Source organism: Numida meleagris, chromosome Z (genome assembly GCF_002078875.1).
Source record: "Numida meleagris isolate 19003 breed g44 Domestic line chromosome Z, NumMel1.0, whole genome shotgun sequence".
In the NCBI taxonomy this organism is placed as follows: Eukaryota; Metazoa; Chordata; class Aves; order Galliformes; family Numididae; genus Numida; species Numida meleagris.
In genome coordinates, this window is record NC_034438.1 from 10466210 (window position 1) to 10493148 (window position 26939).

The 26939-nt window shown below is 43.5% G+C and overlaps 2 protein-coding genes across 4 annotated transcripts in view; one reads left to right on the forward strand and one right to left on the reverse strand.

The window, feature by feature from the left end:
- Positions 1 to 14273, reverse strand: part of ADAMTS12 (ADAM metallopeptidase with thrombospondin type 1 motif 12) — a 180009-nt gene extending 165736 nt beyond the window's left edge. For all 3 annotated transcript variants that reach the window (XM_021380709.1, XM_021380708.1, XM_021380707.1), the window contains exons 1-2: positions 13044 to 14273; positions 7485 to 7846 (exon numbers count right to left, since the gene is read on the reverse strand). In XM_021380709.1, coding sequence (XP_021236384.1) covers positions 7485 to 7846; positions 13044 to 13155 — 474 coding nt within the window. In that variant the 5' untranslated portion in view covers positions 13156 to 14273. The remainder of the gene's footprint in view (positions 1 to 7484; positions 7847 to 13043) is intronic.
- On the forward strand, positions 20838 to 25998 carry RXFP3 (relaxin/insulin like family peptide receptor 3). Its single transcript, XM_021381338.1, has 2 exons — positions 20838 to 23452; positions 23912 to 25998. The coding sequence occupies exon 1, from the start codon at positions 20853 to 20855 to the stop codon at positions 22329 to 22331; it is 1479 nt and encodes a 492-aa protein (XP_021237013.1). The 5' UTR covers positions 20838 to 20852; the 3' UTR covers positions 22332 to 23452; positions 23912 to 25998.

Genomic DNA, 26939 nt, shown 5'->3' on the forward strand with positions numbered 1-26939 from the left:
AAGCTTGCAATTTCAGATCAGCCTCTAACCAGAGCATGCTAGGGGAGCCAGTGTGTACATAAAGCACATAATTATCCCATACTAAATAAGTAACTACTTGAAATCTATTTCAATTTAAAAATGGGTTGGGAATGTCCTCAGCTTCTAGAGAAACCCAATATATTTGGACATGGCTTGGTAATAACCAAAACATAAAACAGCACTGAAGTCTTCCTAACACAAAAGCATGCGACAGAGCTACATACACATTTCTGTGTGTGTCTAATGTATATGTGTATAATATACATTATATACATGTACAATAGCCCATGTTACTGACCCAGCTCAGGGACTGCAGCTGCTCATGTCCAGCAGACAAACTGAGGGGGCAGTGCCTGATCTCCAGTAGAAGCTATGCTCATAGAGATACAGTGTAAGTAACAGTAGTCATCTACCCTCTAAATGCAAGCACTGGAGACGATGTATTTTGCTCCGTTTATAACAACCATTGCTGTTTACCACCTAACTTACTGCCATTGTTTATCTGCTTAGAACAGGAGCAAGACAAGCCTCTCATGGTACTTCTGTTTTTCTTTTAAACAGCTAGGGAAAAAAAGGGCATACAATTGGCGAGATTTGTCCTTATTAATGTCACATTATACGCATCACTGGGCATGTAGGAAAGCATCATCAGTGATTACATACAATGCATATGCTGTGGTGGGCAGCAGGTACAGCACATTGTTCATATGGCAACCAAGGAAAACAATTCTGTTAATCCACAAGCTTCCTTTCAGCATCATGAAAATGGGTTTAAAAAAATTATATAGACAGCAGAATTATCAAAACCTGGTTTCTCCATAGATTTACTTCCCACATGCTCCAATTCCTCTCTTAAAGCTGTTTTCACTAGTCTCTCTTGAATCTCTTCTTCCAGCTCTCCTCACTGCCAGCTGGGCCACGGGCAGCACTGCACTGCTCTCAGCAACAAGTTATGGTTCTGCTGAGTCACTGGCCAACATGTGTGTGTTTATCAGCCATTTCATTAATCAAAAGATCCCATCTTTACCAGCAAAATTCGCAAGAACTTAGTATCTGATTCCTCTATTTTGCTTTCATATCAGGCTGAGTTAGACCAACAATTTGCAAAGATGCTAGAAGTAACAAAGAACAGATCATCTTACAAACCTCATAGTATTACAGAATCAAGCTGAAAAAGGCGTTAAGTATATTTTTTACTGCTAGGTTATGAACATGCAGTCTGAAGTCACATACCCACAGCTTCCCCTAAGTGAATTATAAGCTTTTTATTAGGAGCACCACACATGAAATCACGAGTGGAGATTTTCAGGAAAAAAAAAAACCAATAACAAAAAGCCCACAAAAATACACAAACAGACAATTCATTAAAAAGACTCATGGAAACCAGAAACATGATTGGAAAGCTCAGTTTTCTAATGATATTCTAAATCACTTAGCAAGTAGCCACAGAGTTAAATAAGAGAATAAAATTTTTAAAAACTATACATTAAATAACTTTTTCTGAAAATACGGAAGATGGATATCTTGAAGGAACAAGGCAGTCTAATCCTGGGTACTCCATTCAAACCTGTTACTAGCAGCTAACCTGTATTTTAACCTAACCAGTCAATGATAGTTTCACTGAGATGTAACAACACTGTAAGAGCGGCAGCCAGACCCAGTTTCCGGGCTAGCAACTTCACATTGGTCAAAGGTGACAAGGCCAAGACCAGGAGCCACCGACACAGCTGGATTCTCATGTATTGAGATCACGGATGAGATTCATTTGACCTGTCAATTAGAGTATTTTTGCAGACAAAAGAGTGGGGGGAAGGGAGCTGGCAGATGGATAAAGTTGGATTTCAAACACAAAGAATGGGGATGATGTTAAAGTACTGAAGTAAATGCTATTGAAAGTTTGAATAATTTATCTGTCTAACAAAAGGAAAGCATCACACCCAACATAACCTAGTTTTGAATGTTTTTCATAGAAAAAAAAAAAAAACACCCACAACACAAGTCAAGCAAAGGAGAATATCCAGACATTTATTATTACATACAGAAGGGTGGAAAACAAAGCATGACATAGCTCAGATGCCCAGGGAACACTGGATTTACTGTGTGATCTTTTTCTGCTTGCAGAATGTTCCATACTATTGCCCAAGATAAGAAATGTACAGTAGATATAAAAGGGATCTAGGGAGTTACCAAGCAGGTCTTTCCTTCTTACATGCGACAGAACAAGCCAAGCTGCAGAGATTTCACTGACATCTAAATAAGGAGGTACAACTGGCAAATAGGCCACCTGCCATACTTCTCACCACAGGCACCATTCACCAAGTACTATAAGGCTGGAGAGCAGCAAACAAAGACAGATACTCTTAAAGAAAGAAAGAAGAGATGACAGAAAGGGAAGAGACTCTTAGAAAAATACTTGTGTACTAATCTCGAAGGACACTCTTTCCAAAAATGGAGCTTCCTTGTTGAGGGAGCACAGCTGTAATATGCTTCAATTCATTACCATCGGCACCCCTTAAAATAACAATCACCAGAACTGCGTGGTTTTTCAAATACATTATGGGGCTGTAGAGTTTCATGTGATGGAACAGTGCTGAATCAAATTTCAGATGGTCATAAGACCAACTTAAGGAGAAGTGAAATGTGATCTTTTCTGAAGTGTACTTCTGTCCAACACCTATCCACTTGTGATTATCAAAATCCAATTGCTTTTGAAGAGAAAGTTTCACTGGCCACAAGTATACTACAGTGGAATAGAAAGACACTGCCGTTTTTCTGGGCTAAAGAAGCAAATTCTAGAACAGTGGTATCAGGCTAATCTCACAGAGCACACTGTCTGCAATACTGTTGTGGTATCTGCTCAGAACAGTTCAGCATAGGACAAAGATGATACTCTGCAGATCAGCATGGAAAAGGTATCTCACACTAAGTAGAAAAGCCTCCTGGGATGCACGAGAAAGTGATTATGCTGAATTTCTCAAAATTGAAGCAAGACTGCAAGAGAAAATGATATTTATGAGTGGACAAGATTAAGAAGAAAGGTGGCACTCCCTAAGAGTTAGAGTTTGTTTTCAGGTCTCATATAGTGGTGCTATACCTCAAAAAGAACAGTTTCACTTGAGCAAAACTCAACACCATTCTGCTTTTCAATGAAAAGCTTGCTGCAAGCGTCAGGGTATGCACCAACTTGCACAGAGATGACCCACTTGGTACATCTCCCACCAGCTGCCACATAAAGAAAAGCTGTCATACAGCCATGAAGCAGGAGTTCACAGATGACTGCCCTGTCTGTGGCTAGGCACAGAAGGAAGAATTGTGGTGGAGAAAATCTTAAAATCCTGCACAAGCAGCAGACTTGACCCAATTCTATACAGCCAAGAGGTCTGGTTTGCCTGCTCACCACTGCCAAGAAAAAGCTGTATGCTGATTTGGGGGAGGCAGGAGGAGGAATAAATAAGCAAACAGTACTTTGTGACTGTAGAGCACTGCTGTTGCCTGGGCAGCAAACAACAGCAACACTTCTGGTAAACACTCATGTCCATCAGGACAGAGGCAACCTGCTGACCTATTCAGTGCCACGCAAGGCCCAAAAGCTTACCAGGTACAAGGTACAGATCATTTTTAATTTCCATGCTAATATTCTTCCACTGCACTTCCATTTCCTTGACAATGTTTAAAGAGTCTTTGAAGATTAAAACATTACCAGAAGTCCAGCCACAACTGTCCACTGACAACACTCATCAAGGAAACAAAGCCTTTATGAGTCTGTCAACTAAAGATTCTATAAACAGTGACTGAGCTATTGATGAATAAAAGAGGGCCTTGTTCCTAAGGAAGAGGACAGATTATCAGAGAAAAATTAACTTCCCCCCTCTACAGGACTCAGTGCATGAACTCAGGATTCATTCATTCTACTTCTGAGTTTTGGTTCCTCCCATTCCCACTGAGGGGATAGGCTCACACAAACCTGAACTGCTACACAAGGACTAACACACAATTGAGAATTAAGGCATTAGTTCTGGGAAAAATTCATTATCATGTTTTGCTGAAAGGCACTGCGGAAACAAAGCACTATTAGAAGTGTGCTCTATATGGCATGTCAAGACATGACCCATCAGGTCCAGCCTTGAATTTCTCCAGGAAGGGGGCATCCACAACTTCTCTGGGCAGCCTGTGCCAGTGTCTCACCAGCCTCTGAGTGAAGAATTTCTTCCTAACATCTAACTAAACCTCTCCTCTTTCAGTTTAAATCCATCCCCCCTTGTCCTATCACTATCTACATGAGTAAAAGGTTGGTCCCCCTCCTGCTTGTTAGCTTCTTTTATGTACTGGAAGATTGCAATGAAGTCTCCCTGGGGACTTCGAAATCAGAAAACTGTTTTCTGTGGTGAACTAAGGTGATGAGCTCAGAGCCTGGTCCTGACCCATGAAAGTCACAGGATTCACACAGCAGTTACTGCTGCCTAATCACACTCTGTGACTTCCAACCATACTGTTTTGTCATCTTGTTCTTCTTCACATCTCAGCACCAGAGATCCTTACCAACTTGTCCTATTTAATATAACTCTAATCAAGTAGTTTCAGAATTCCTACAGTAAACAAGCTTACCATTTCTCCTCACAGGATAGCTTTCTAGTGTCTCAAGTAATGTGCAACAGTGCTATGGTGTTTATCTGTTCTCAGTTCTCCCTCCCTCATAAGAATAAACAGAAAATTTTCAGTGGAAAAATGCAATACCTCCCAGGCAGGAGGAGAAAAAATAAGAAAAAAAAAAAGCAGAAATAGATATGGTGCTGAAGAGCAAAATCTAGGAACTCTATAGGACAGAAAAAATTTACCCATTAGCTCAGAAGGAAGTAGGCCATCACAAACCAGCTCAGAAACCTCAGGTTTTCATCCTGAAAATGAGATTGTATTTCTGTCAACGGTTTCTGGACCAGTTGGGGCTGGTTCCATGACTAACGGGGAGGGGGGGACCCACGGACCCATGCCCCAGGAAAAGAGGAAGGGGGAAAAGGAGAAAGGGCAAGAGATGGGCCTAAAAACAAAACAGCAGCAATGATCTGAGGAGGAAAGTCAATTTACTAAATATGATCTCAGAATGCAAGATAACACTATATCATACAATAGACTTGGAATTGAAGCTAATAAATCAAATTAAATGAGAGAGAGTGCCCAAAAACCAAAGGCCTTACTTAAATGCTGAAGGTGAGATGGCTAGGGAGCATACACCGCAGAGATGAGTAACAAAAGGGAAAAAAACAGGGCACATCTCATGATTTGTGGACAGTTTTATCTTTCGCTCTGAACAGAAAATGGAAACGAAAAGTCTTCTGGGGTATGTAGTCCTTCTGCTCTTCTGAGAACCAGGTATCCAGAAAATTGACAGTCCATGGAACTGGAGCATTAACTCTTTAGCTCCCAGCACACTACATGATGTTAAGTTGTGGAATACTGATAACAAAAATCATAAAACCATGACAATTTCTCAACACTGATTTAAAAAAAAAATAATAATGTGTTTTCATGTGACGTGGTCTCTTATGAAGAATCAGGGGAAAGACAAGAAAAACTACCTTCCTCTACTTCCTCTCCTACTCTTAGGAGATTCAGACCTAACTCCCCCTGCAACTTCCTCAGAATAGTGACTTTCAAAATTCATAAACCTTCCCATCAAAGCTATAGTGGTTTTCCCCTACGGCCACTTCCAATCTGAATTAATTTATGATTCTGTATCTTCAAAGTTTCAGTTTTGAAAAAAAATGAGACTATTTTTTGTATACAGGTGCTTTGTCAAAAATCCCCAGGCCAGTCCTCTAGCCAACTGTTTTGAAAAACCTCAAATCAAAGTAAACCTCAAAAAGTTTGTTACTCCAATGAAAGGCTCACTTTGAAACATACTATCAGGCTGACTTTATGATTTAATTTAAGAAATTATTTTTTAAATCCTTAGTGTGGACTGAATACTTCTGAAGGCATAACGAAGTTCTATTGTTTCATTTTCAAATTTTCATTCTAATGGTGACTAACCAAGATGTTTCAGCAAAGCACTTGACAAATTAACCAAAGAAACTTATCATATAATCATACCACCTTTACCTTAGAGACCCTTCAACCATAAGGAGATTCAGGGAAGTTTTCATAAATTGGTCCCCACTGGAAGAATTTCCAAGACTCCTGATCTACAACCCTGGTGGGATTGACCAAGTAATGGTCTACTTCTCCAGGCAATACACCAGAAGTGTTGGTGTCATTTATGTGATATTGCAAAGTTTCCCAGTTCATCTACACCATACATCTTCATGTTACTTTTCATACACCGCTAGGATACTTTGAAACCCATAGAGTTCCCAAAGCTGCTGGCAGATTCATGCTTCTCAACAAAAGGGAATTCTCTTGGATATTAATAGATCGGCAGGGAACAGATGTACTTTACAGATACTCACCTTGGTGTGGAATTCAGGCTTAAGAGTGAGCCCCCATTCCTTAGTCTATTGCAAACTGAGATGCATTGGTCAAGTAAGATCAATGTGCTGCTCTATCCACTTTAAACTTCTGCCATTTGTCACACAATGATCAAGGCTTTAAAGCACATGCAGGCTGCACATACTGCCTGCATACTCCACTCTGCTTGCATACTCTAAGAGCCCTTTGCATTTTGCCTCTCACAGACTACGTGCCGTTTTACACAGCTCCCTAAAACATCACCTTCTTCACATCTTTGTCTCCTATTCCCCTCCACAACAAGATACATACAGCCTCTTCCTCTTGAACTAGAAAACCTGAGCTACAGTATTTATAAAAAACAAAGCACAACAAAAACAAAGCTTCCACTTCCTTGTCTCACTTCGAACCACAGCCTATTGAGAAATACAAAATTTCAAGATCTAGACTTAGAAGTATTCCTTTGAATGAAGGATGCCTACATTTGATACAGGTTTGAATTTAAAGCTCTAGGTAAGTTTTCATCTACCCAAGCATTTATTTTTGAAGTTGCAATGCAGTTCTGAATCAAAATCTTCCATCTGTCCACACCTACCACCTGTGATTTGGTTTGTAAAGAAGTTCTGGTGCACCTGAGCTACATTCCTTTTAGAAGAAACTAAAGCAGAATCTGACATCCAGGTGCACAGCAAAGGCACTCCAACTACTAACAGGTTCAAAACAATCAGTAGATATTTAAATGGCTTTAAATTATAGCAAAAAAGTTCAGAGTACTAGAGGAAAAAAAACAACTACTCAAAAGTAAACCCCAAGGGTCCTCAGCTTCAGCTTTTGACCTACTGTTTCTCTTCTTCAGAAACTGCACTCAAAATACTGAACTGATTCTTCTAGAGAATTGTGTCACTGAAGTTTTAGATTGGCTCATGCAGTTTTTAAGCACACACATTCATATATAAACACTCCCCTCAGTTACAGTGACATCAAAATTAGCTCGGAACCCCAGTAATGGTCACGTCACTTACCAAGCCATTGCAAGTGCTGATTGCTGCTGTTCCACTCCCAGAACCTGGTTGCAGAACTGTGCCAATAAAGTGGCAAGGAACTCCTGAGTGCACTGCAATCTTTACACGACTATGGTTGCCACGTCTCCTCTCTACTATGTAGTTGTGGGAAAGAAATCCCGTGTGGATGGACAAGTTGAAAAACAGATCCTTCTCCTTGTGGTTAATTTTATAATATACTGCATTCTCTTTTTTGTCAAGATCTCTCTTCTTTCTTATGTTTGAGATATGATGGTGTAAATTAAAAGAAACAAAATGTCCATTTGCATCTACTCTTTCTGGGTCAACCACTTGGTATTCTTGCAGTGTCTTGATAAATTGCCCTGCAAAGAAACGGGAAAAAACAAAGAAGCAAAATGGGTAAGTGCAATCCTGTTCAGAGATCATGTGGTTTAAGGGAAAACTCCAGAGTGACAGCAGTCCACCAAGCCATCCTATTGGCACAAGAGCAGACAGTGTACAGACCATATGCAATCCAGTCCTCATTTGGGCTTTCTATTCTCCCAACATAACACTCACTTTAGAAGCTGAATATTTTTAAGTATTTTGTCAACAGTTTAATCATTGACTTTTCCCACCCCTATTCCCAATCCCACAAGAGCTAGGAACACTGTATCTTGCACACTCACCATGAAAGGCTCTGATCAAGGAGATGACCCCCACACATTTAGAAATCTAGCCACCTTAAGTAGGAGACACAGCCTTACAAATAAGGTAAAATAAAAGAAAACACTACTAAGTGGTTTGATGGGCTACAGGAATAGCACATCAGTAGCATCAGCTTTGGCAGATGCTGCAGTAGAGGAAGGCATTTTAAAGGGTTTGAAGGAGAATGAAGTAACTATACTCTTTTGCATACGGATTGCCAACCAGGATAAGACTGGACACCTTAGCATGATCTAGAAGAAGAAATTAGGAACTAGCAGAGGAAAGCATCACTGGCCTTCTTGTCCCCAACCATGATACAGTACACCTGTTTCTGACATTTTGCTGTTGTATTGTTTTTTTTTAAATAGTGTAAAACTTAAAAGTGCCAAGCAAATAATAAAACTATGTAAAACATAATTCTAAGAACTCATACCCTAAAAGAAGGATCTTCAGCTGGCATAATTACTTCAGCCCCAGAAATCACAGACTGAACATCAAAAAGAAATTGTGAGAATACATGTTACTTCAATTCATCCTTTCTCGATCATTCATTCAAAAAGTGATTACATCTCATTAATTAAGCTGATTAACAAAGTAATTAACCTGCTCCATAAACTTTCAGAGCCATTTATTCCTCCCTAGGACTGCTAAAATAATCCTTCTAGACACGCTTCTCTCTCCACTGACTGCACTTTCAAAGCTTCACAAGCTAAATCATGCCTAGACAGATTATAGGTCTGGATTCATTGCCTTTGGGAAGAAAAGTATCTCCTTCATCCCCACTAGCTGCAGCATGGGACATGACTGCTCGTATTTCCTTAGGCCATGGACACTCAAGACGCATGCACTGAAATACTCACAATCGAAAACCAAAACATGCATGCATATGCACACACACACACCAAAAAAAAAAAAAGGAAAAAAACATACCACACTTCTCAGCATATACATAAAACTACGAGGGTAATAATGGCCTTGTCTCAGTAGCATCTTTTCTTTCACTCTTCTACACAATACACAATATATGTTTTTTAATGCAAGTCATACCAGCAGCCTACAGTGACTGTGTGCCTTCACAGGAAAAGCCATTGCAGTGGGCTCTTAATCTCCATAGCTGCAGATCTCACCAGCGGGAGACTCATTCCTACAACAAATTCTGAGAGATGCCTCCTGCCCTTGTCTGCATGAGCACTGTGGGAAATGAGAAGCTGAAAACTCAATCCACACACTCCTGTCTGGAGTTTATGCGGCCTGTTGACAGCACAGCAGGTGTCTGCTGCCCGACAATTTAGCAGCTGAAGATACACTGGGGTCCCCCTCCCTTCCTCACAGTTCAGTGAGAAGGAAGAACGGGCACCAGGAAGAGAGGAGAAACCCCAAAACACATCTTACCTGCAGAAGTTGTTACAAAATTTCTGGGTATTTTCCTCCATGTCTTATATTGCGCAACCAAAGGCAGGGTTATAGACAGTGCTGGAAGATCAAGCTCCCTTTTGCCTGTTTTCCAGTGCAGTTCATGGAACAATCAAATAAAAGGCCCAAAGGAAGACTTAGTGGATTGCCATCACTGGACAGTGTGACTCTGCTTAATGACTTGACCTTAACTTGTTGTGGCTCAACTGTTAAGCTCCATTCAAGACCAAAGGCTTGTGGTTTGGGACTTCAATTTTTTTTAAGGGAGTTTTCTATTTCATCACTATAGTAATTAGTGTGCAGGGGTTAGGGCAATTTATACATCATCAGAAAAACTAGAAACAATGCTTAAGCTTTTGTTGACAGCAGGGTTATCAAAGCAGAGAAGTCCAACTTCTTGCACCCACTCTTTCAATACTCATTTCTGAATGCTAGTCACTGGAGAGTGAAATGATACTGAAATAATATTATACAATAATATAACCACAGAAATGAATTATAAAAAGTCTTCAAGAGACCACAGGGAATAAGATTACAACACAGTGAAGTTTAACAAGATGAGGTGAAAGGTATTTCTGCAAGTAATCATTATCAGTGTTAGCGGAGGCAATCCTATCAATATTAGAACAATTTACTGAGCTCCATACTAAGGCTAACCACTCAAAATTTCTAGCTGGAGATGAGAGTCTTAAACAAAGATAGGATACACAATTTTGATAATGTCTTTCTGCTCTTCTAGGAAAGAATAATAATAAAGAGGTAACTGAGAGAATAACTTCACACATGCAGTCCACACCTCAGAAGAATAAGGGCTGGAATTCTTCAACACTGACTTCCTCAGACTTCCTTCTTAATTCATATGAAAGCACTACAGGCTCCCACAAAACGTAGTGCCAGCAAACATGAACAGAGAGAACCTATTCCAGCACCACAGACTAGCCTCAGGGCTGGCACGCCCTCTTCGCCCTCCAGGGAAGCCTAGCCCACCAAATGGCCCTGCTTAAGATTTGCAGGCCAGGAAATGGAAGATCTCCCTTTAGGCTTGTGGAGCACCAGTGTGAAGAACATTTTGTCTTCCCACACCTGCCATTTGGGCACTCTGGCTTGCACCATTGCCCTGTACAGGACCGCAGCATCACATTAAGCAGGACACACACGTTCAATCAGCTCTTTGCCTTGGAACCACAGTGCATGCAATGGTCATTCCAGACAGACGGACTAACAAGCCCCAGGCCTATTGGGCTTGCCTAAGAAATCTAAGAATTGATTAAATCATTTGAGGAATCCTCCCTACAGACCGTGCCAATTCTGTGACTTGACAAACATCTGACAATACTTAAAACCACTGCTGTCTGTTCCACTCCTGTGAGGATTCAAACTCACAACACATGCCAGAGTACTGCCTATATTAAGAACTGCTGCACACAGAGCAGATAAACAGGGATAAAAACAGTCATAGTCTGTCACATGGGACAGAAAATGCACAATTTATTTTAGAGGGAAATATGTTCTTCTGAAAACATTCCTTTAAAATGTGACACATAATCACTTGCATTGACTCATCTTCATCTTTGTAGTCCATCTGCATCTGCCCCTCAGACTATCTGATCCCCTGGGATAGGAAATAGTGTTGCTCATCTCTGGCAGAAGTCTTCCTGAGCCAAAGAAAGGCTCTGTAGCCAGGAAATACCCCTCCTGTGAAAAGGCCCATCCTGGGGAACAGCCATCTAGGGAGGCCTTGGTCATATAGCAGCATTAACTGTCTGATCAGTCATACCATGGATGCTGAGTGAACATACACACCTAAAACCTATGCTGTTTTAGTCTTAGTTGTTGAACGCTTCACACTCACCTCTATCAGTACTCTGTCTTTCTCAGGAAAAGAATAAAATTTAGAACTGTCCCTTTATGCAGAGTTTAGAAAATCCTAGGATTTGATGCCTATAAAATGAAGTTAATTCTACGTCCATTTCTAAATACCTGGGAAACAAACAGCTACCATGTGCTAACACAGCTATCCCTGTCCTATCTGAGGGACAGAAATGAAATGATAGTATTCAATCACTCTAAGCGAATCCAATAGAAACTAACTTCAGGATAACTGTTGCTTACTTTCCAAACAGTTCATTTAATAACTTTTTCTTTCCAACATCTCTGAGGGACACAGAAGACTTTCTCTGTGCTCACACTCTTCCACTGACAGTACCACAGGTGTTGACTGAATCAGGAAGATTTTCAGAAAGCAAAATTTTCTTCTATGCTTTCAAGACTTTGATGACTTGGGAGAGTCTTCCAGTTAATCATGACTTTTCTTCCTTGGGAACTGCTTCTCTTAACTCTCCTTGAACTGGAAACAGCATAGAATTCCTAAGTTATGCTACCCCAGAGGTCCAGCAGCTATGAATGGATATGGTAAAGTTAAGCCACCTGTGGAAGCTGCCCGATGGCCAGGGAGTGTTTGATGAGATGCTTCTCTAGCACACAAATCCTCATTCTCAACCTGCTGTCCTCAATGCACTTAGAATCATAGAATCATTAAGGCTGGAAAAGACAGCTAGGATAACAAAGGTCCAACCGCCAACCCATCACCACTACACTCACTAAACCATGTCCCCACATGCCAAATCTCCACAGTTTTTGAACACATCCAGGGATGGTGACTCCATCACCTCTGTGGGCAGCCTGTTCTGAGGAGGAGTATTTCCTAATACCCAACATGAACCTCCCTGGCACAACATGAGGACATCACCTCTCCTCCTAAAGAAGACTTAGGGTGAAACAGCTGGTACCTGGTGAACTGTGGGTGCAAGATACTTGTATTCTGCCTCTCTAGATAAGCCTTACCCTGCAAATGTTTGGCAGATGCAAATGTATGAGATTAATTCTTGGTTGCCTTTTTTTTTTTTTTTTTTGTCATCTGCAAGAGCAAAACTTCTGTGTCTTGTCCTAACAAAGCCAGGCTATATCCTGTTAACACCAATCTGTGCAGCTGCAGTACAGAAGTGATAAAAATAATCAGACAGTAAGCTCTTTCAATTTAGTAGTAAGAAATGACACTGCTAATTAGAGAGATGATTCTTATAGAGGAATAAGAACAAAACCTGGGATGCAGGAATGCCTTTATCTACATAGCATAACCCAATGACTTCCAAAAAGCAACAGGAAGGCGCAGCCAGAGCTGTGCTTTACCGCTGTGAATGTTCAGTTTAAAGTCTCAAGGCAGCCCCGGCAGCACCGCAGGGGCAGCGCCCGGAGCTCACGCCGGGCAACTGCGTAGTGCCGACAGAACCACGGCGGGGGCCAGAGCACGGCGGATTTCAGCCTCTCCTGCCTGGGTAACACCAGAAAAACAGCAATCCCGGAGCAAGGCTGCCCGGCGGGGAACCGCCGGAGCCCGCCCCGGCCGCCTCCCTCCATCCCTGCTTCCCTCCGGACTCTCTCCGCCCGCGTCCCACCGACCTTGCCTTCCGTCGGGGAAGAGCGACCCGCCCGTCCCGCACAGCGCCGGGACGTGAAGGACGAGAAGCCAGAAGGAGCCGCTCGCCGCCCAGCTCGGCGGGATGCATGGCATGGTGCGGGAGGGGAGCGCTCAGCCGGGCCGCGGCATGGCCGGGCAGCGGCGGAGCGGCCTCCCGGCACCGCCCGCACTCCGGCGCCGCTCCCCAGAAGGGCTGCGCGGGGCCGTCCCGGTGTCTGATTTCTGCCGGCAGAGGAAGGAGGGCCGGGGGGGGGAAGGGAGATGCTAACGGGTGCACTCCCCTCCCAGCCTCGGAGCCGACGGGGTTCACGCGCCCGCGCGAAGCGGACCGGCGGCGGCGGGGGCAGCCGGCCCCTCTGCCCGCCTCATGCAGCGGCGGCCGCGGGGAGAGCCGGCCCGCAGCAGTCAGGCGGCCCTCCCGGGTCTACACTGAAAGGCCTTGGAAAGGAAGCAGCCCGTCATCCCCGCTCCGTTAGGCAGCCCCGCTCACAAAAGCTACGCCTAACACGAAAGCGCTCGAAGCACGCCCGTATGTAACGTGTTTCCCACCGAAGAGACGATGCCTGAGACGCTGGGACATGCCCAAAGGCTGCAGAGCACCTGGCGCTTCAGCAGCCGTGGGACGGCCTCCACATTCTTTCCCTCGCGGTGGCTCTGGTGTTGCTCTGGTGTTACAAGCGTGTGTTACCATACCGGGAGTAGTTCCAAACATCACCCCACATTCCTTCGTGGGGAAGGCTTCTAATCACCTTAACATTTATATTTTTAACTGGGCACTCTCTACTCTTCACAGAGGATTACTAAATACGGCCTCTGCCTCATAGGATCTTAGAATGGTTTGGATTGGAAAGGACCTCAAAGGTCATACTGATACAGTCTGTAGCAATATTGTTGAGCTTGGTAAATCCGTTGGTGGATAACCCTGTAGTTTGTTTAGACAACAGGAAGGGTCTGTGCTTTTGTATTGAGTAGATAACGGTGATATACTCCTTGTACCAAGCAGATAGCAGAAGTTCTGTAAATCTTTGTATTGAGTAGGTAAGGGAAGTTCTGCTTTGGATCTGTTAGTTGCAAAAGCATGTATCAAACATGTATGTCCCTCTGGGAAAATTTCTGAATGTGTGTACATAAACTGAAGTCCTTTTGTGGAAGGTGTGCATGACAGGAGGAGCTCATCCTCTGTGTATCCAGCACTGAGAATAAAGAATGCTTGCTTTCTAACGCTCCAACTTGAGTCTTAGAGAGTTTCCTGATCAAGCAGTTTACAGCATCAATCCAGTTCCAATCCCTGCCATGGGCTGGTTGCCTCCCACCAGCTCAGGCTGCTCAGGGCCCCATCCAACCCAGCCTTGAGTGCTTCTGGAGATGTGGCACCCACAGCTGCTCTGGGCAGCAGTGCCAGGGCCTCACCACTTTCTGAGAGAAGAATTTCTTAGTAAATTTTCTTAATGTCCAACATTAATTTCCTCTCTTCTAGTTTAAAGCCATCCCATCTTATTCTATCACTAACAGTCTGTGTAAAAAGTTGGTCCCCTTCCTGCTTATGAGCTCCCTTCAAGTACTGAAAGTAACAGCCTAGCCACTTTGCTTCCTGATGGCACCATCTGGGCACTGTCCTGTCTTTGTGACCAATGCTGGGTTTTTCAGTAGCCCTCTGCTTAAAACTGACCATACCACTTGTTTCTTGGATCATTTCATGGCTATCAAGGCTTAACAATGCTCACTCTTCTGTTGGAAGTTACCCAAAGGTGAAGATTCTTGCTCAATTGCAATCACCTCTCAAACTCCAGAGGACAAAAATGCAAGAAAGAGTTAAAAATCCAAGGATTTCTAAGTGAGTTAGAAATGTGGCTTCTCTCAAGCCTGGGACATGATAGCTCTGGAAACAAGACATATTTGTGAAAGAGTAGCAATATTTTATTTATGAGTCATAATGTGCTCTCTTCTGGCTAATGGAATGACAAATGGAATGGCACAGAGTTTGCAGAAGAGAGTGATTTTGTGTCTTATTTGGTACCCAGCAACACTTGCCAAAAGATTTTTCCATTGGACCATATTTATTTAATACAACAGTATTTTACATACAAATCTTTCATCTTACAGTGACAAATTTCCTGGTAAGCCTGCATTAGGGTTTTTTTAACATTCTAGTCACATATTGGGCACTAGACTGTTCTGTGACATTTGAAATTGTAGCCTATTTAGCACATCGCTGAAAGTAATTTAAAGGAATATGTGACCTGAAATCAATATGATGTCTTTAAAACTTAACATTTAAAAAATTAAATGTTTTAAATAAGTTATAGAATAAGGATGTGCCTACAGTGAATGGAATAAAAAGGGAAAGAATTAAAATGAGCAGAACAGACTATGAGGACTGGAAAGAAGGGTTGAAAATTCAAGGGATGGGCATGTGTATACAAACTACTGGTTTGGAAAACATCTTGAAGGCATTCAGAAGAGCAGTCCTTCTGTGTGAGGCACGTAATTATTTATTTGCGACAATTTCCAGTCATCTTTTTGTTTGCTTTATCTGGTATGAGGCAACTAATATTTTATGCAGGATGCCATCTCGGTTTCTTCAGCAGGAAAAGTTACTTCCCATTGCCCATAATTCTCTTAAAGCATGAGATGTTTTTCCTTCTGCTTTTTTTTTTTTCTTTTCTCTGAAACTACAGAGCTTGTACTGGTTTTACTCTCTCAACCTTGCATGTTTTCTTCTTTAATATCTCTTCTCCAGACATGAGAGCAAGGAAAAAAAATCAGGAAATGATAAAGAAATAAAGAATTAAGGAACTCAAGAGCATTTGTGAGAATGTGGGTGTTTTGTTTTGATTATATTTTATTAATGACCTAAATTTATAGATGCAAAAACCATACAGAATGGAGAAAAAGAACTGTGGGAATCTGATCTGAAACATCTGTAATTTTCTGGGCTTTGTGCCAGCACTCAAATATGCATACACTGGGTGTAATGTCAGAAAATACACTGGGGGACAGTTGGATTCCAGCTTGCAGGCTACTCTGGTGCTGGCTGACAGAGTGCTGTACACTTAAAATGTGAAGCAATGGCTCAACTAGAAAGTGCTTGCATGCTGTGCAGACATACTGAGACCAGCTATCTCAGTGCTCAGAATTCATGGAACTGTGTCTTCCCAGGGCAGATCTGACTCAGGAGAGCATTTATGGGCTATGAAAATAAAATACCTACATGTTACACTATGTTGTCATTCACAAGAAATTGTTAAAATATAATGATAAGGAATTAATTAGTTGCCTCCTGTTCCAAAAGAATCATAAGCTGAGGTTTTAGAACCTTTTGATAATGTAAGGGCTATTTTTATTTTTATAATTCAACTTCAGTTACAAAAAGAAAAAGAATACACCACAACATCAGTTATATTATTGTGACAGCAATGGTACTGTGGTTCAGTAACTCCAGCTCAGACCCAGAAACGCCTGTACATTTATTGAAAGGAGATCAGAAATGTCAGGACATACAATCAAGAGACACTGCCAAGCCACCCATACCTGAGCCCCTTTCAATTTCCGTAAGCGGACCTCCAGAGTTCAGGTAAAAGAAATGTATGCATAGGATTTTGTGTATTTGTGTAAATGTGTGCAGAGAGGTGGAAAAGCAGAGGTTAAGAGGAGTGAGGAACAACACCATGAACTACATGATTTAACATCAAGGAGCTGTGAAAAAAATGAAGCCCAGCAGAAGACATTGGGAATTAACATCTCCTGCCCAAAGTTTAGAGATCTGAAAGACGTAATATATGCTTGGTCGTCTGCTCCTTCTGTCAGCAGAGAGATGCTTCTGGAGGAAGGTACATCCTTATATGTCTCAAACAAGGTGAAACACCATCTGGGCCTGACTGTCCATTAACTACACAGGCAGTTTAAGAATTTGCTTGGATTAGAAATGTTAAGGAGATCGATCACATGTGTTGTGGTGGGCCACGTTAAAACTACTAAGTATTAGCAGGGAAATGAACTTCGAGAGAATGACTCTGAATCCCAAGGACACTAGAGAGTGTGCTGAGTGCATCTGTGCCTCTGCTGGTTCTTTTCAGAGACAAATTTAGATGGCAGTATGTGATAACATTTAAATATATGTCTTTTCCCCTCTTTCTCCTTTAGAGATGCAGTCTCCTAACACAGCCAATTTCTGGTAACTGGAAGAGAGACAGTGTTGGATCTCCCACTTTCCATTTCAGTTCTACTCTAAATATTTTTGGAATTTCTTAAGTTACTCATGCAAGAAATATTTGCTTACATTCCACCTATGGTACGTCTGCAAGCAGATTCAAGTAGTAGAATGAAACAAACTCTAAAGCAGTAAGTGGTTCCATTAAAATAATTTGGGGGGGATGCTTACATTCAGATTCCAGTGTTCAAACTTGGATTATTTGTAACTGGTCAGCTAATTTACAAAATGATCACTTTGTTCATGTAAATTTAAAAGCTCATTTGGTCTTACTGTCTATATTAACAGTATTAAGCAAAACTGGGGAGCAGTTGGTCACTTCAAAATTTACTTCTTTTTTTCTTTTTTTTAATTAGTGCCATGAAAATATGTTCTTAGCAATATGCATAGAAAGTAAATGAGGAGAGGACATGGAAAAAAATCATAGAATACCTCAAATTCTAGGGGACCCACAAAGATCATTAAAATTTATATCTACATTCAAACCACACTTTCTGGAGAGTGTACCGTGTTCCATGAAGCTTACCAATGATGTTTTCCTTTGGACATGATGACTGTGTTATCTAACTGAGGTTTTGTAAAGAAAAGCTGTATGTTTATCTCTCACATTGCCATGAACACCGTCCTGTGGTGGATACACACCAAACTGCACCTAATATTCACCGTCAGGATAGGGATAGCAGAGTTGTAAAATGCAGTTCAAAATGTAACAGTTAACAAACTGAGGGCAGTCGAAAGTTCTGCCTCCTGCACACACACACACACACACACACACACACACAAAAAAAAAAAAAAAAAAAAAAAAAAAAGGTTTGGTTTTAATGAAAAGAAAATGCCATTAAAGGAATCAGAACAGAATCCTATGGCAAGAATGTAACATTTAAGAATAATGTCAAGTCAATCTAAGTAAAATATTAATAACTCTTTTTAATGAAATACATTCAAGACCTTTATACTACTGGTCTTTTCTTTGCTATGTAGAATAGAAAAAAAAGAATTAAAGAAAACTGTTTTGCAGCCTCAAAAATGCCCTGAGAAACAGCCCCATCTACAGTGTTTCTGTAGTTGAAATAATGACATATTCAATAATCCAAAAATGTACTTTCAGCTGCAACAGCAACAACAACAACAAAAACAAACCAAAAAAAAACCACCTTTCATTCTGAAAACAAAGCCCCATCTCCCTCTGCCAAAATGTTGTAGAATTGCATACAGCCAGTTCAGCCACTGTTGTAATCATAGCCAATCCTTTGTTTTTGGAAGAAATTTGTCAAGCAAGTGAAAAAATAATATAGATCCTTCAGGGTATACTGTAAGAAAATTACCATTTTCAGCAAATGTTTATTTGGCTTACTTATCTGAAACAGTCCCAAAGGTTGTTTTAGAGGCACTTGTAGGGATACATTTACAGCTGATACAACAGAGTTGAAACCAACTGCAGCTGCCACTGCAACTCTCTGGTGATAGCCTTCTACATTTGCTGTGTAGATCAGCACTGTCTGAGAACAAGCAAAGTTAGCTGGGTGGATTATTTCAGCACAGTTTCATACAAACCCCAATAGCCTCACACAAAGCTGTAAATCATCTGCTTGAGATTTCAGAAATAAGCAAATCAGCCACTTGTACGGCAGTCATCAGAATACTCCTTGGAAGCCTTAGCCCCACAAGTTTGTTAGGGTTTTCAGAAAGGTTGATTCAGTAACACCAGTTGCACCAATGATGTGATAGAGGGAAGACTCCAGAAAGTTATGCGCTAATGACAAGACTTTGGCAGTATTACTGCATTTACATGGAGAAAGTAGAAGCTAGCATTTCCCAAAATAATAAACGTTAGGTAATGTGTATGATGAATTTTGCAACACTTCTTCAAAAAATCAAATGAAATATTTTCCAGCTACAGAAATGTTCTGATGATGTGATGTATAAGTTATTCAGTGAATATTTCTTTGACTATTCACCTAACTGTTTCAAGTTCATTTAACTGCCTCTAAAACTTCTTCTCTTTGGTAAAAAAGTGATGACAGAAAAAGACAAACCATTTGAAGCTATAAAGAAATCTGTCTGGTGGTCAGAATATGAGCAAAAGACCTGGGCAAGCATCTCGAACTTGCATTCCTGAGCCCAAAATCCATTATCAGTATACTCATGGGGTACCTCCATTCTCATTCTGTAGCTTTTTCTGTGCGGATAACAAAAAGCAATGTATATTCAGGTATGATTTCCCTCCACTTCCCGTTGTAATTTTTTTTCATTCTAGTACTGATGTATTTAGCATAGCAAGTAGTCTGGAGAATAAACCTTCCCAGAGCATTACAGTTAACTAAGTCCACTAAGTTATTCCTGTGTTATATGCAATACAGTTGATGCACAGAACTTCCAGATTACTCACATTCTCTGTCAGCATTTCCATTAACAGGCTGATGCTTTCACGGGGTCACCACGGATGTAAAACAGAGTGAAAAGTGGACCACTTGCAACAAGCAGCACACGCATTGCTATCTTTGCAGGAATTTCAGTAAAATAAATCTGCTTTGAGACTATGGAGAATTAGTTCACCTGTTAAATCTTTACACTGTAGTTTATTTAAGTATGTGTGGGATCTATTTCCTTTCCAAGATTTGCACTTATTTTGCTCCGTTTAACATGGGAAGAGGAGGAGGAAAGCCCCGATTCCTCTCCTCACCTGCTGCTTTCCGTTCTGCTGCAGGAGCAGCCTCCAGGCGCGGGGCAGCGGGGGATCCCGGCGGCTCCGAGCTCCGGGTCCGGGTGCAGCCGCTGCCGGTGCGCCGGGGCCCCCTGCGGGCGGACGGCTGCCGGAGCTGCTGACAGCGCGGCCTCAGCCCAGCGCCGGCTGCTCCGCTAAAAGCAGCGACAGCCACTCTGTGATTTCCCCGTAGCTGGAAAGGTGCTGGAAGAACGCGAGGGAACGGCGTGGAACTGCGTCTGGGGAGGGTCAGGAATGGTTAGGAAAAAATTCTGCCCCAGAGGGCGGTGGGCATGGCACAGGCTGCCCAGGGCAGCGGGCACAGCCCCGAGCTGCCGGAACTCAAGGACTGTTGGGATACCGCTCTTAGAGGTAGGGTTTGCATTTTGAGTGATGCTGTGTGGAGCCAGGAGTTGGACTCAGTCGTCCGAGTGCGTCCTTTCCACCTCGGTACGTCCCGTGGCTCTGTGAATTGTGGGTCCCCGCGCTGCGTGCAAAATTTCCTCGGAAGGAAGGGAGCCGCCAAGCAAAGCTCAGCGCCACCGGCACTCCCCAAGCGCCGCGGGACGGCTGCAGGGGAGCAGGGGATGCTCTCCGGAACCTGAGACACCGGCCGGACTCTTTTTTTTCTTGAGGAGGTGGAGGGACAGTCGGCTGAGCATCCCTTTGCCATGGGTAGCTACCGACGCGCGCTCCCGACTCCACGGCCGTCCCAGCGCGGGACAGCGGAGCAGAACGAACTCCCTGAAAGCCAAGAGCTGGAGCCGTGTGACCGCCTCTGCCTGGCCGGGGCTGGAACACATAGCAGAAGGGGTTGAAAAGGGGGCGCGGCCGCAGCACTCAGCACCCGGGAGAGCTCCGCCGCCGCCGCCGCGCATGCCCCAGCCCCGCGGGGGCGGATATAAACGCGGCAGCCACGCCGCCTCGCTGAGCAGTATCTCTGCTGCTCGCTGTGTTCCGCAGGTTCGCGCTCTGGGGCTGGGGAAGCGGAGCCTCCGCCTCCCTGCTGAGCATGGGATGGAAGAGCCCTGCGAGCGCAGCTCCTGCCCGACGGCCGCCGGCATGAAAGAAGGAGCGGGTCGGGAGCCCTGGGACGTGCCACTGGGTTTGCTGGAGGGTGGCCAGATGGGCAACAGAAGCAATGTGTCCTTCCTGCAGTTCTTCAAGAACCTTAACTTGGAGCGAGCCGATGGGATGCAGGGAGACAGCTCCGATGTGGTGCGGATTATCATCTCCCTGGTGTACTCTGTGGTGTGTGCCCTGGGACTGGTGGGAAACCTGCTAGTGCTCTACCTGATGAAAAGCAAGCAAGGCTGGAGGAAGTCCTCTATCAACCTCTTTGTGACCAGCCTGGCAGTGACTGACTTTCAGTTCGTGCTGACCTTACCCTTCTGGGCTGTGGAGAATGCACTGGATTTCAACTGGCTCTTCGGCAAGGCAATGTGTAAGATTGTCTCCTATGTGACAGCCATGAACATGTATGCCAGTGTCTTCTTCCTCACTGCCATGAGTGTGGCTCGATATCGCTCTGTGGCTTTGGCCTTGAAGAACCAGGGGCGAGGTGACCCTCTGAGTGGCTGCTGCTCTGCCAAGTGGCTCTGTGCACTCATCTGGCTGCTGGCAATCCTGGCTTCTCTGCCCCAAGCCATTTTTTCCACCACTGCCACCGTCTTTGATGATGTCCTCTGCCTTGTCAAGTTCCCCGAGGGTCGAGGCAGCAATGCACAGTTCTGGCTGGGCCTGTACCAAACCCAGAAGGTGCTGCTGGGCTTTGTGCTGCCGCTGGTTGTCATCAGCCTCTGCTACTTGCTCCTGGTGCGCTTCATCAGCGACAAGCATGTTGGCAGCACCTGCAGTGGTCCCAGCACCAAGCGCCGCTCCAAAGTGACTAAGTCAGTGTCCATTGTGGTGCTGTCATTCTTCTTGTGCTGGCTGCCCAACCAAGCACTCACAACGTGGGGCATCCTCATCAAACTCAATGTGGTACACTTCAGTGCTGAGTACTTCCTCTCCCAGGTGTACTTTTTCCCCATCAGCGTGTGCCTGGCACACTCCAACAGCTGCCTCAACCCGATCCTCTACTGCCTGATGCGCAGGGAGTTCCGCAAGGCGCTGAAGAACCTCCTCTGGAGAATCACCTCACCTTCTCTCACCACCATGCGTCCTTTCACTGACACCACCAAGCCAGAGCAGGAAGAGCAAGCCCTGCACGCCCTGATGCCTGCCCACCCTGTTGCACCTTCGTCTGCAGCTGTGGCTGTCCAGCCAGAGCTGGCTTACTACCCACCTGGGGTGGTGGTGTACAGCAGCCGATGTGACATGCTGCCCGCTACCTCCGTGGAGCATCACTGCTGAAATGGCTCTGGGGATGGGACTGGGAGGGGGTTCTGTGCAGGATGTGGCCCTGGGACACTGAATGTCTGCTAGGAACAAGGGGAGGTGAAATGGGTGGAGGAGGGTGGGAGAAACTCTTCTGGAGTTGTCTGCTCTTGAAAGCTTCATGGTGAAAATTATCTTGAAAGTGTGCCCCAGACTGGAGAGCAGGAGGAGAAAGGTTGTGGTGTGCTAGGGATCACAGTGTCTTTAAGGGATGCTTTTCAGTACTTGCACCTGTCCTGGCTCCTGCTGGAGCTCCAGCTGTGGGCTCAGCCAGGGAGGGTGGGGCTGGTTGGAGTGAATGAAGCAAGGTTGTTCCCACAGCCACTTGGCATGAGCATCAAGGGGCCAGGACAAGCAGGTACAGGGCTCCTGCTTGTTCAGGCTCAGCTCTTTTCTCCCCTCCCAGGGACCAAAAAGGGGGAACAAGGAGCACTGTGCTCCCCTCTGGATCCTTGCAGGATCTGCTTTTCCAGCTTCTTCATGCCCTCTGCTGCTACCAGAGTGGGCTACATCTCCTGGATAGCCAAGGAGAAAGCCCAGGACAGGACTTGCAGCTTCACAAAGAGAGGCTGCTTTGGCTGGGTTTGGAGGGAAGGGAGTTACACCCTACTGCCTCCGAACATTGAGTTCCCCAGCCCTGCTGCAGTGGGAAACCCACAGCCCCAGGCTCTGAGGCAAGTGTCTCCAGGCACACAGAGGCTGCATGTTCTGTTCTTGTGCCTCAGACTGTTGGGCAATTCACTCCAGGAGATCAGCACAATTGTAAACAAAGGAGTAAAAGGGGGAAAAAAAATGGATTATAGCCACTTCAAACTCTTTGCTCCAGGATGCTTCTTGTCTCAGCTAAAACTAATCACAAAGTTTAGTGTTTGTAAAGGGTCTGCACTAATACTTGCCAGTGTTTCAGTTAACTCAGTCTCAAATCCTAAGGTGTGAGAAGCCCAAGAAGCTGCAGCTCAGCACTCCAGAGAAGGGCAGAGACTTCCTGTCCCATCCAGTGTTCCAAAGAAACAGCTGGGGAATAATTTGGGGTTGATTTGAAATGAACATATAAAGGCATGAAAAAAGTACAATTTCAAGCTGTGAAACTTCTTATGGTAAGGTTATGTATTTTCTTAATTTTTTTTAATATGGTTAAAGTTTTTTTTTGAAAAGGAAAGGTCCAAGTCATGTTTTTTTTTTTTCATGTTCTTTTTTTTTGGTCAAAATGTATTGATTAATACCCAAAACTGCATATGGGTTGAATATATCAACACAATATTTAAAAAACCCTCTCTATTTCCACCTTCCTCTCCTGTAGCATGACTCCAGTGTATACTTGACTCTGTGAGGGGGAAGCATTTCTGCACAGGGCTGTTTGTCACCTCTAAGCACAGATACAGGGCAAACTCACTATTTCTGTTTGGAGAAAATTACAATGCTGTTAGTGGCAATTATGCCTTGCAGAATCCTTTAAGTTTACTGTACATGTCAGTAACTCCTGTTGTAAAATTCTAGTTTGGTCTGGAAGCAGCTGGTTCTGCTTCTTGCAATGAGACTCTGTTCTTTTATTCAAGTTAGCAGAGACTTCTACTGCAGCCTTGGTTGCCTCAAAGAAGATGCTGAGATTTGGAAGGAACCTGGAGAACAGCAGAAGTGAGCTGGCAGCTGGTGGATGTATTTACAAAGATTCAAAGACTCTGGAGGGGCGGGGGGAACAACAGATATCTGCAGAAGATCTGGAGCATTTAAGTACTGTACAAGTATCCCTCTAAGTTCCGAAATGCTGACTTGGCTGCCAGTTGGAGTCAGTAGGTACTTAAAGTTTTCAAGTAAAATTTTTTGTGCCTAAAGTCTGCTCCTGAGCATGCCTAAATCTACTTAAGTTTGTAGCATTGTTTATGTTTCATGGGGATCCCGCACTCAGGACTGGCTGCTGTGTGCACCATAAGCCATGGAGGCAGCTCTGCACCCTGACACAGAACACCCTGTACCAGGCCACATGAAGTTAAGAGGGGATGTAAGCTTAACTGATTCTCCCTGTCCCTTTGTCTAGACATGCTTCTCCTGCCCTGTCTTTGATGCATGTGCAGATTATGTTCTTTCCTCTTGCCTTTTTAAACGCTGCATCAGTAGGCAGAGCTCTTGCCTACATTGTAGGAGATGCTCCTTTCCACCTTCCATGTTGCTGGCAGTGAGTGAAACTCTGGGCTTCTCTCTGCATGTGCCTGAATCCTCTGGCTTGAAACAGTTTCCTGTTGCATGAGATGCTCTCTGTTACGGGGTCAGAAAGGGAATGCAAAACATTAAATGCTACTTGGCAGCATAATGGCGAGGGCATGAGCCCTGGAGAGGAAGTTTTTTTTTCCTTGTACAAACAAATATAGAAGAGAAATTGGATCCAGGCCTGAATTCTTGGTTTCACCTACTCAAGGACAATGATTCACTACCTGACTGTATGATTACATGCTTGTCCTTGCTTCCAGGTCCTGGTTCAAATAATGTTTCAGTGTTGTACATGATGAGGTGGCTTCCACAGCATGAGAGCTTTCTGGCCCTAAAAATCCAGCAGCCTAATGTGTCAGAAGATTTGCAGGAAATGCAGTTGGGTTTTGTACGTTCTAGGCAGAAAGCTTTAATGCTTGTGCTAGCAGATAAAGGAAGTTACACTGTTGTATGAGGAAAAGGATGTCATGAACATCTTAATCCAGAGTTCAGGCAGACCTAAGCATACTGCTGTTACACAGGAGAATGTACCTGAATTAAGAGGAGAAATGGACCCTGAAGCGACGTTCTTTTCTTGGTGTTTGCTATTGAACAGCATAGCTTCCTGTGTGGCTTGCTGCATCTGTAATTCCTATTCTCAGATGCTTTAATGCTCTTGTGTGCTGCAGAAAAAGCTATCAAAGTACCTAAAGCATAGCTTTGAATTTCAATAGGTGGTGAATTGCCTAAAAGACATCTCTGTGGTGGTCAGCATGATGAAACCCATGTGTTTTTGTGGATGTCAGTGTACACACAGTTTTATGGCAGCAAAACAGCACATAGTTCAGGACAACCCACGGTTAGTACAGAATCCTAGCAGGATACTGTGATCAGAGAAAGCCTCAGATATCTGACCACTGGATGCATAAAAATCTTTTTTTATGGCAAATCACTCAAATAAGAAAATGTTCTGGGTGTCTAAGGAGGGACCTGACTATTGACTTAAATGTCAACTGTCTCTTAAGCCATTGGGTCTAAGTCACAGACATGGTATTTGAAAGAGGCACAACCTGCCCACAGCTGGTCAAATGTTGGTTTATACCTGATCTGCAGTTCTAGCTATGTAGTTGGCCAGTATGCACAAGCAGAGGGAAATCTTGTTCCACGTGTTCTGTGAATCGTAACTATCTGTGCATGAAATCTGGGCTCTGTTGTACATGTAGTGGCATCAACCTGCGCATTACAAGTGCTTGATGTGCACATGGCTCCAGGCATATGGCCACAGTAGAAGGTCTTTGTAGCTCCAGCTTTGAGACTGTATGGTATCGTGGGTTGTCCTAAGTAAGCAGTAAGTACAACACTCTTCAATAACACTCCTGTTTCCTCCAAGTGTTTGTGTTTTCATTTGTAACAATCACATTTTCATGGACTGAAATAAACACAGCTGAAATAAAGAAAACAATACTTGCAGAATTCTTTAAGAGGTTTTTGTAATGCACCTTGTCCTGTTAGAGATTCCCCTTGGGGTGCTGATGGAGAGGAGCACACTGCTAAGGAAAAATAGGAACCCAAAGGTGCAGACTGACACCTAGTGACAGCCTGTAAGATCCTAAAAAGCCCAGAAACTCTGATCAGGCACCAACTCTGACTGCTTAAAAACTTTTAAATACCCACTCCCCTATGTCCCCCAGGTAATGAACCAAGCTCTTAAAATGTTAACAACCTCAAACTGAATTTCCAGTTTTCCCTTTAAAATACCTCTTTGGTATAAATATTATGTCACCTTATCTTTGAAATATTTTTGCCCTCACCTTAGCAGTACAAAACATGAAAAACTGTTCATTTCCTTTCACTACCTCTTGCTTTATAACTTGATTATTCAGTTGACTGCCTGCAAAGACAACTCTGATCCAATGGGTATACATGAGCTTGAGCAGGCGTTGATACAGCTGCGGTATAGCTCAAGGACATTAGATTGGGAGCCTGGATCTGTAATTTTAGTGAGGGTTATTTCTCTCTTGCTTTGGAAGAAAATTCTGATTAAGCTGTACAGAGGGGAGTATTGAAAATACCTTTCTTTGACATGTTTATTTAGCTACAAGAGCTTCTTCCAGGCACAGTCTCAGCATCAATCACTGCAGTAGAGGTTGAGACAAAGTCTACAAGAAAAGGCTGGGCAGTAAGTTAACTCATTCCTTTGGTAAAGTATAGCTGTTAACATGCCTTAGACGTCTTCCCTAATTGCAGGGAGTTTTTCTTCTTAGAATAGGCACTTTCAACTCTAAATGTACTTGCACGTATGTGCAGGCTTCTCAAGCTTATATTTGTGCATAGCCTTAGAGTCATTCCTAAAACCTTAACTGTAAGGCATAGACTCATGAGATGCCAGAATAAACTGGG

Bases quoted from the DNA above. Each gene is read 5' to 3' on its own strand.
- RXFP3 (XM_021381338.1), top strand. From the start codon at position 20,853: ATGCCCCAGCCCCGCGGGGGCGGATATAAACGCGGCAGCCACGCCGCC.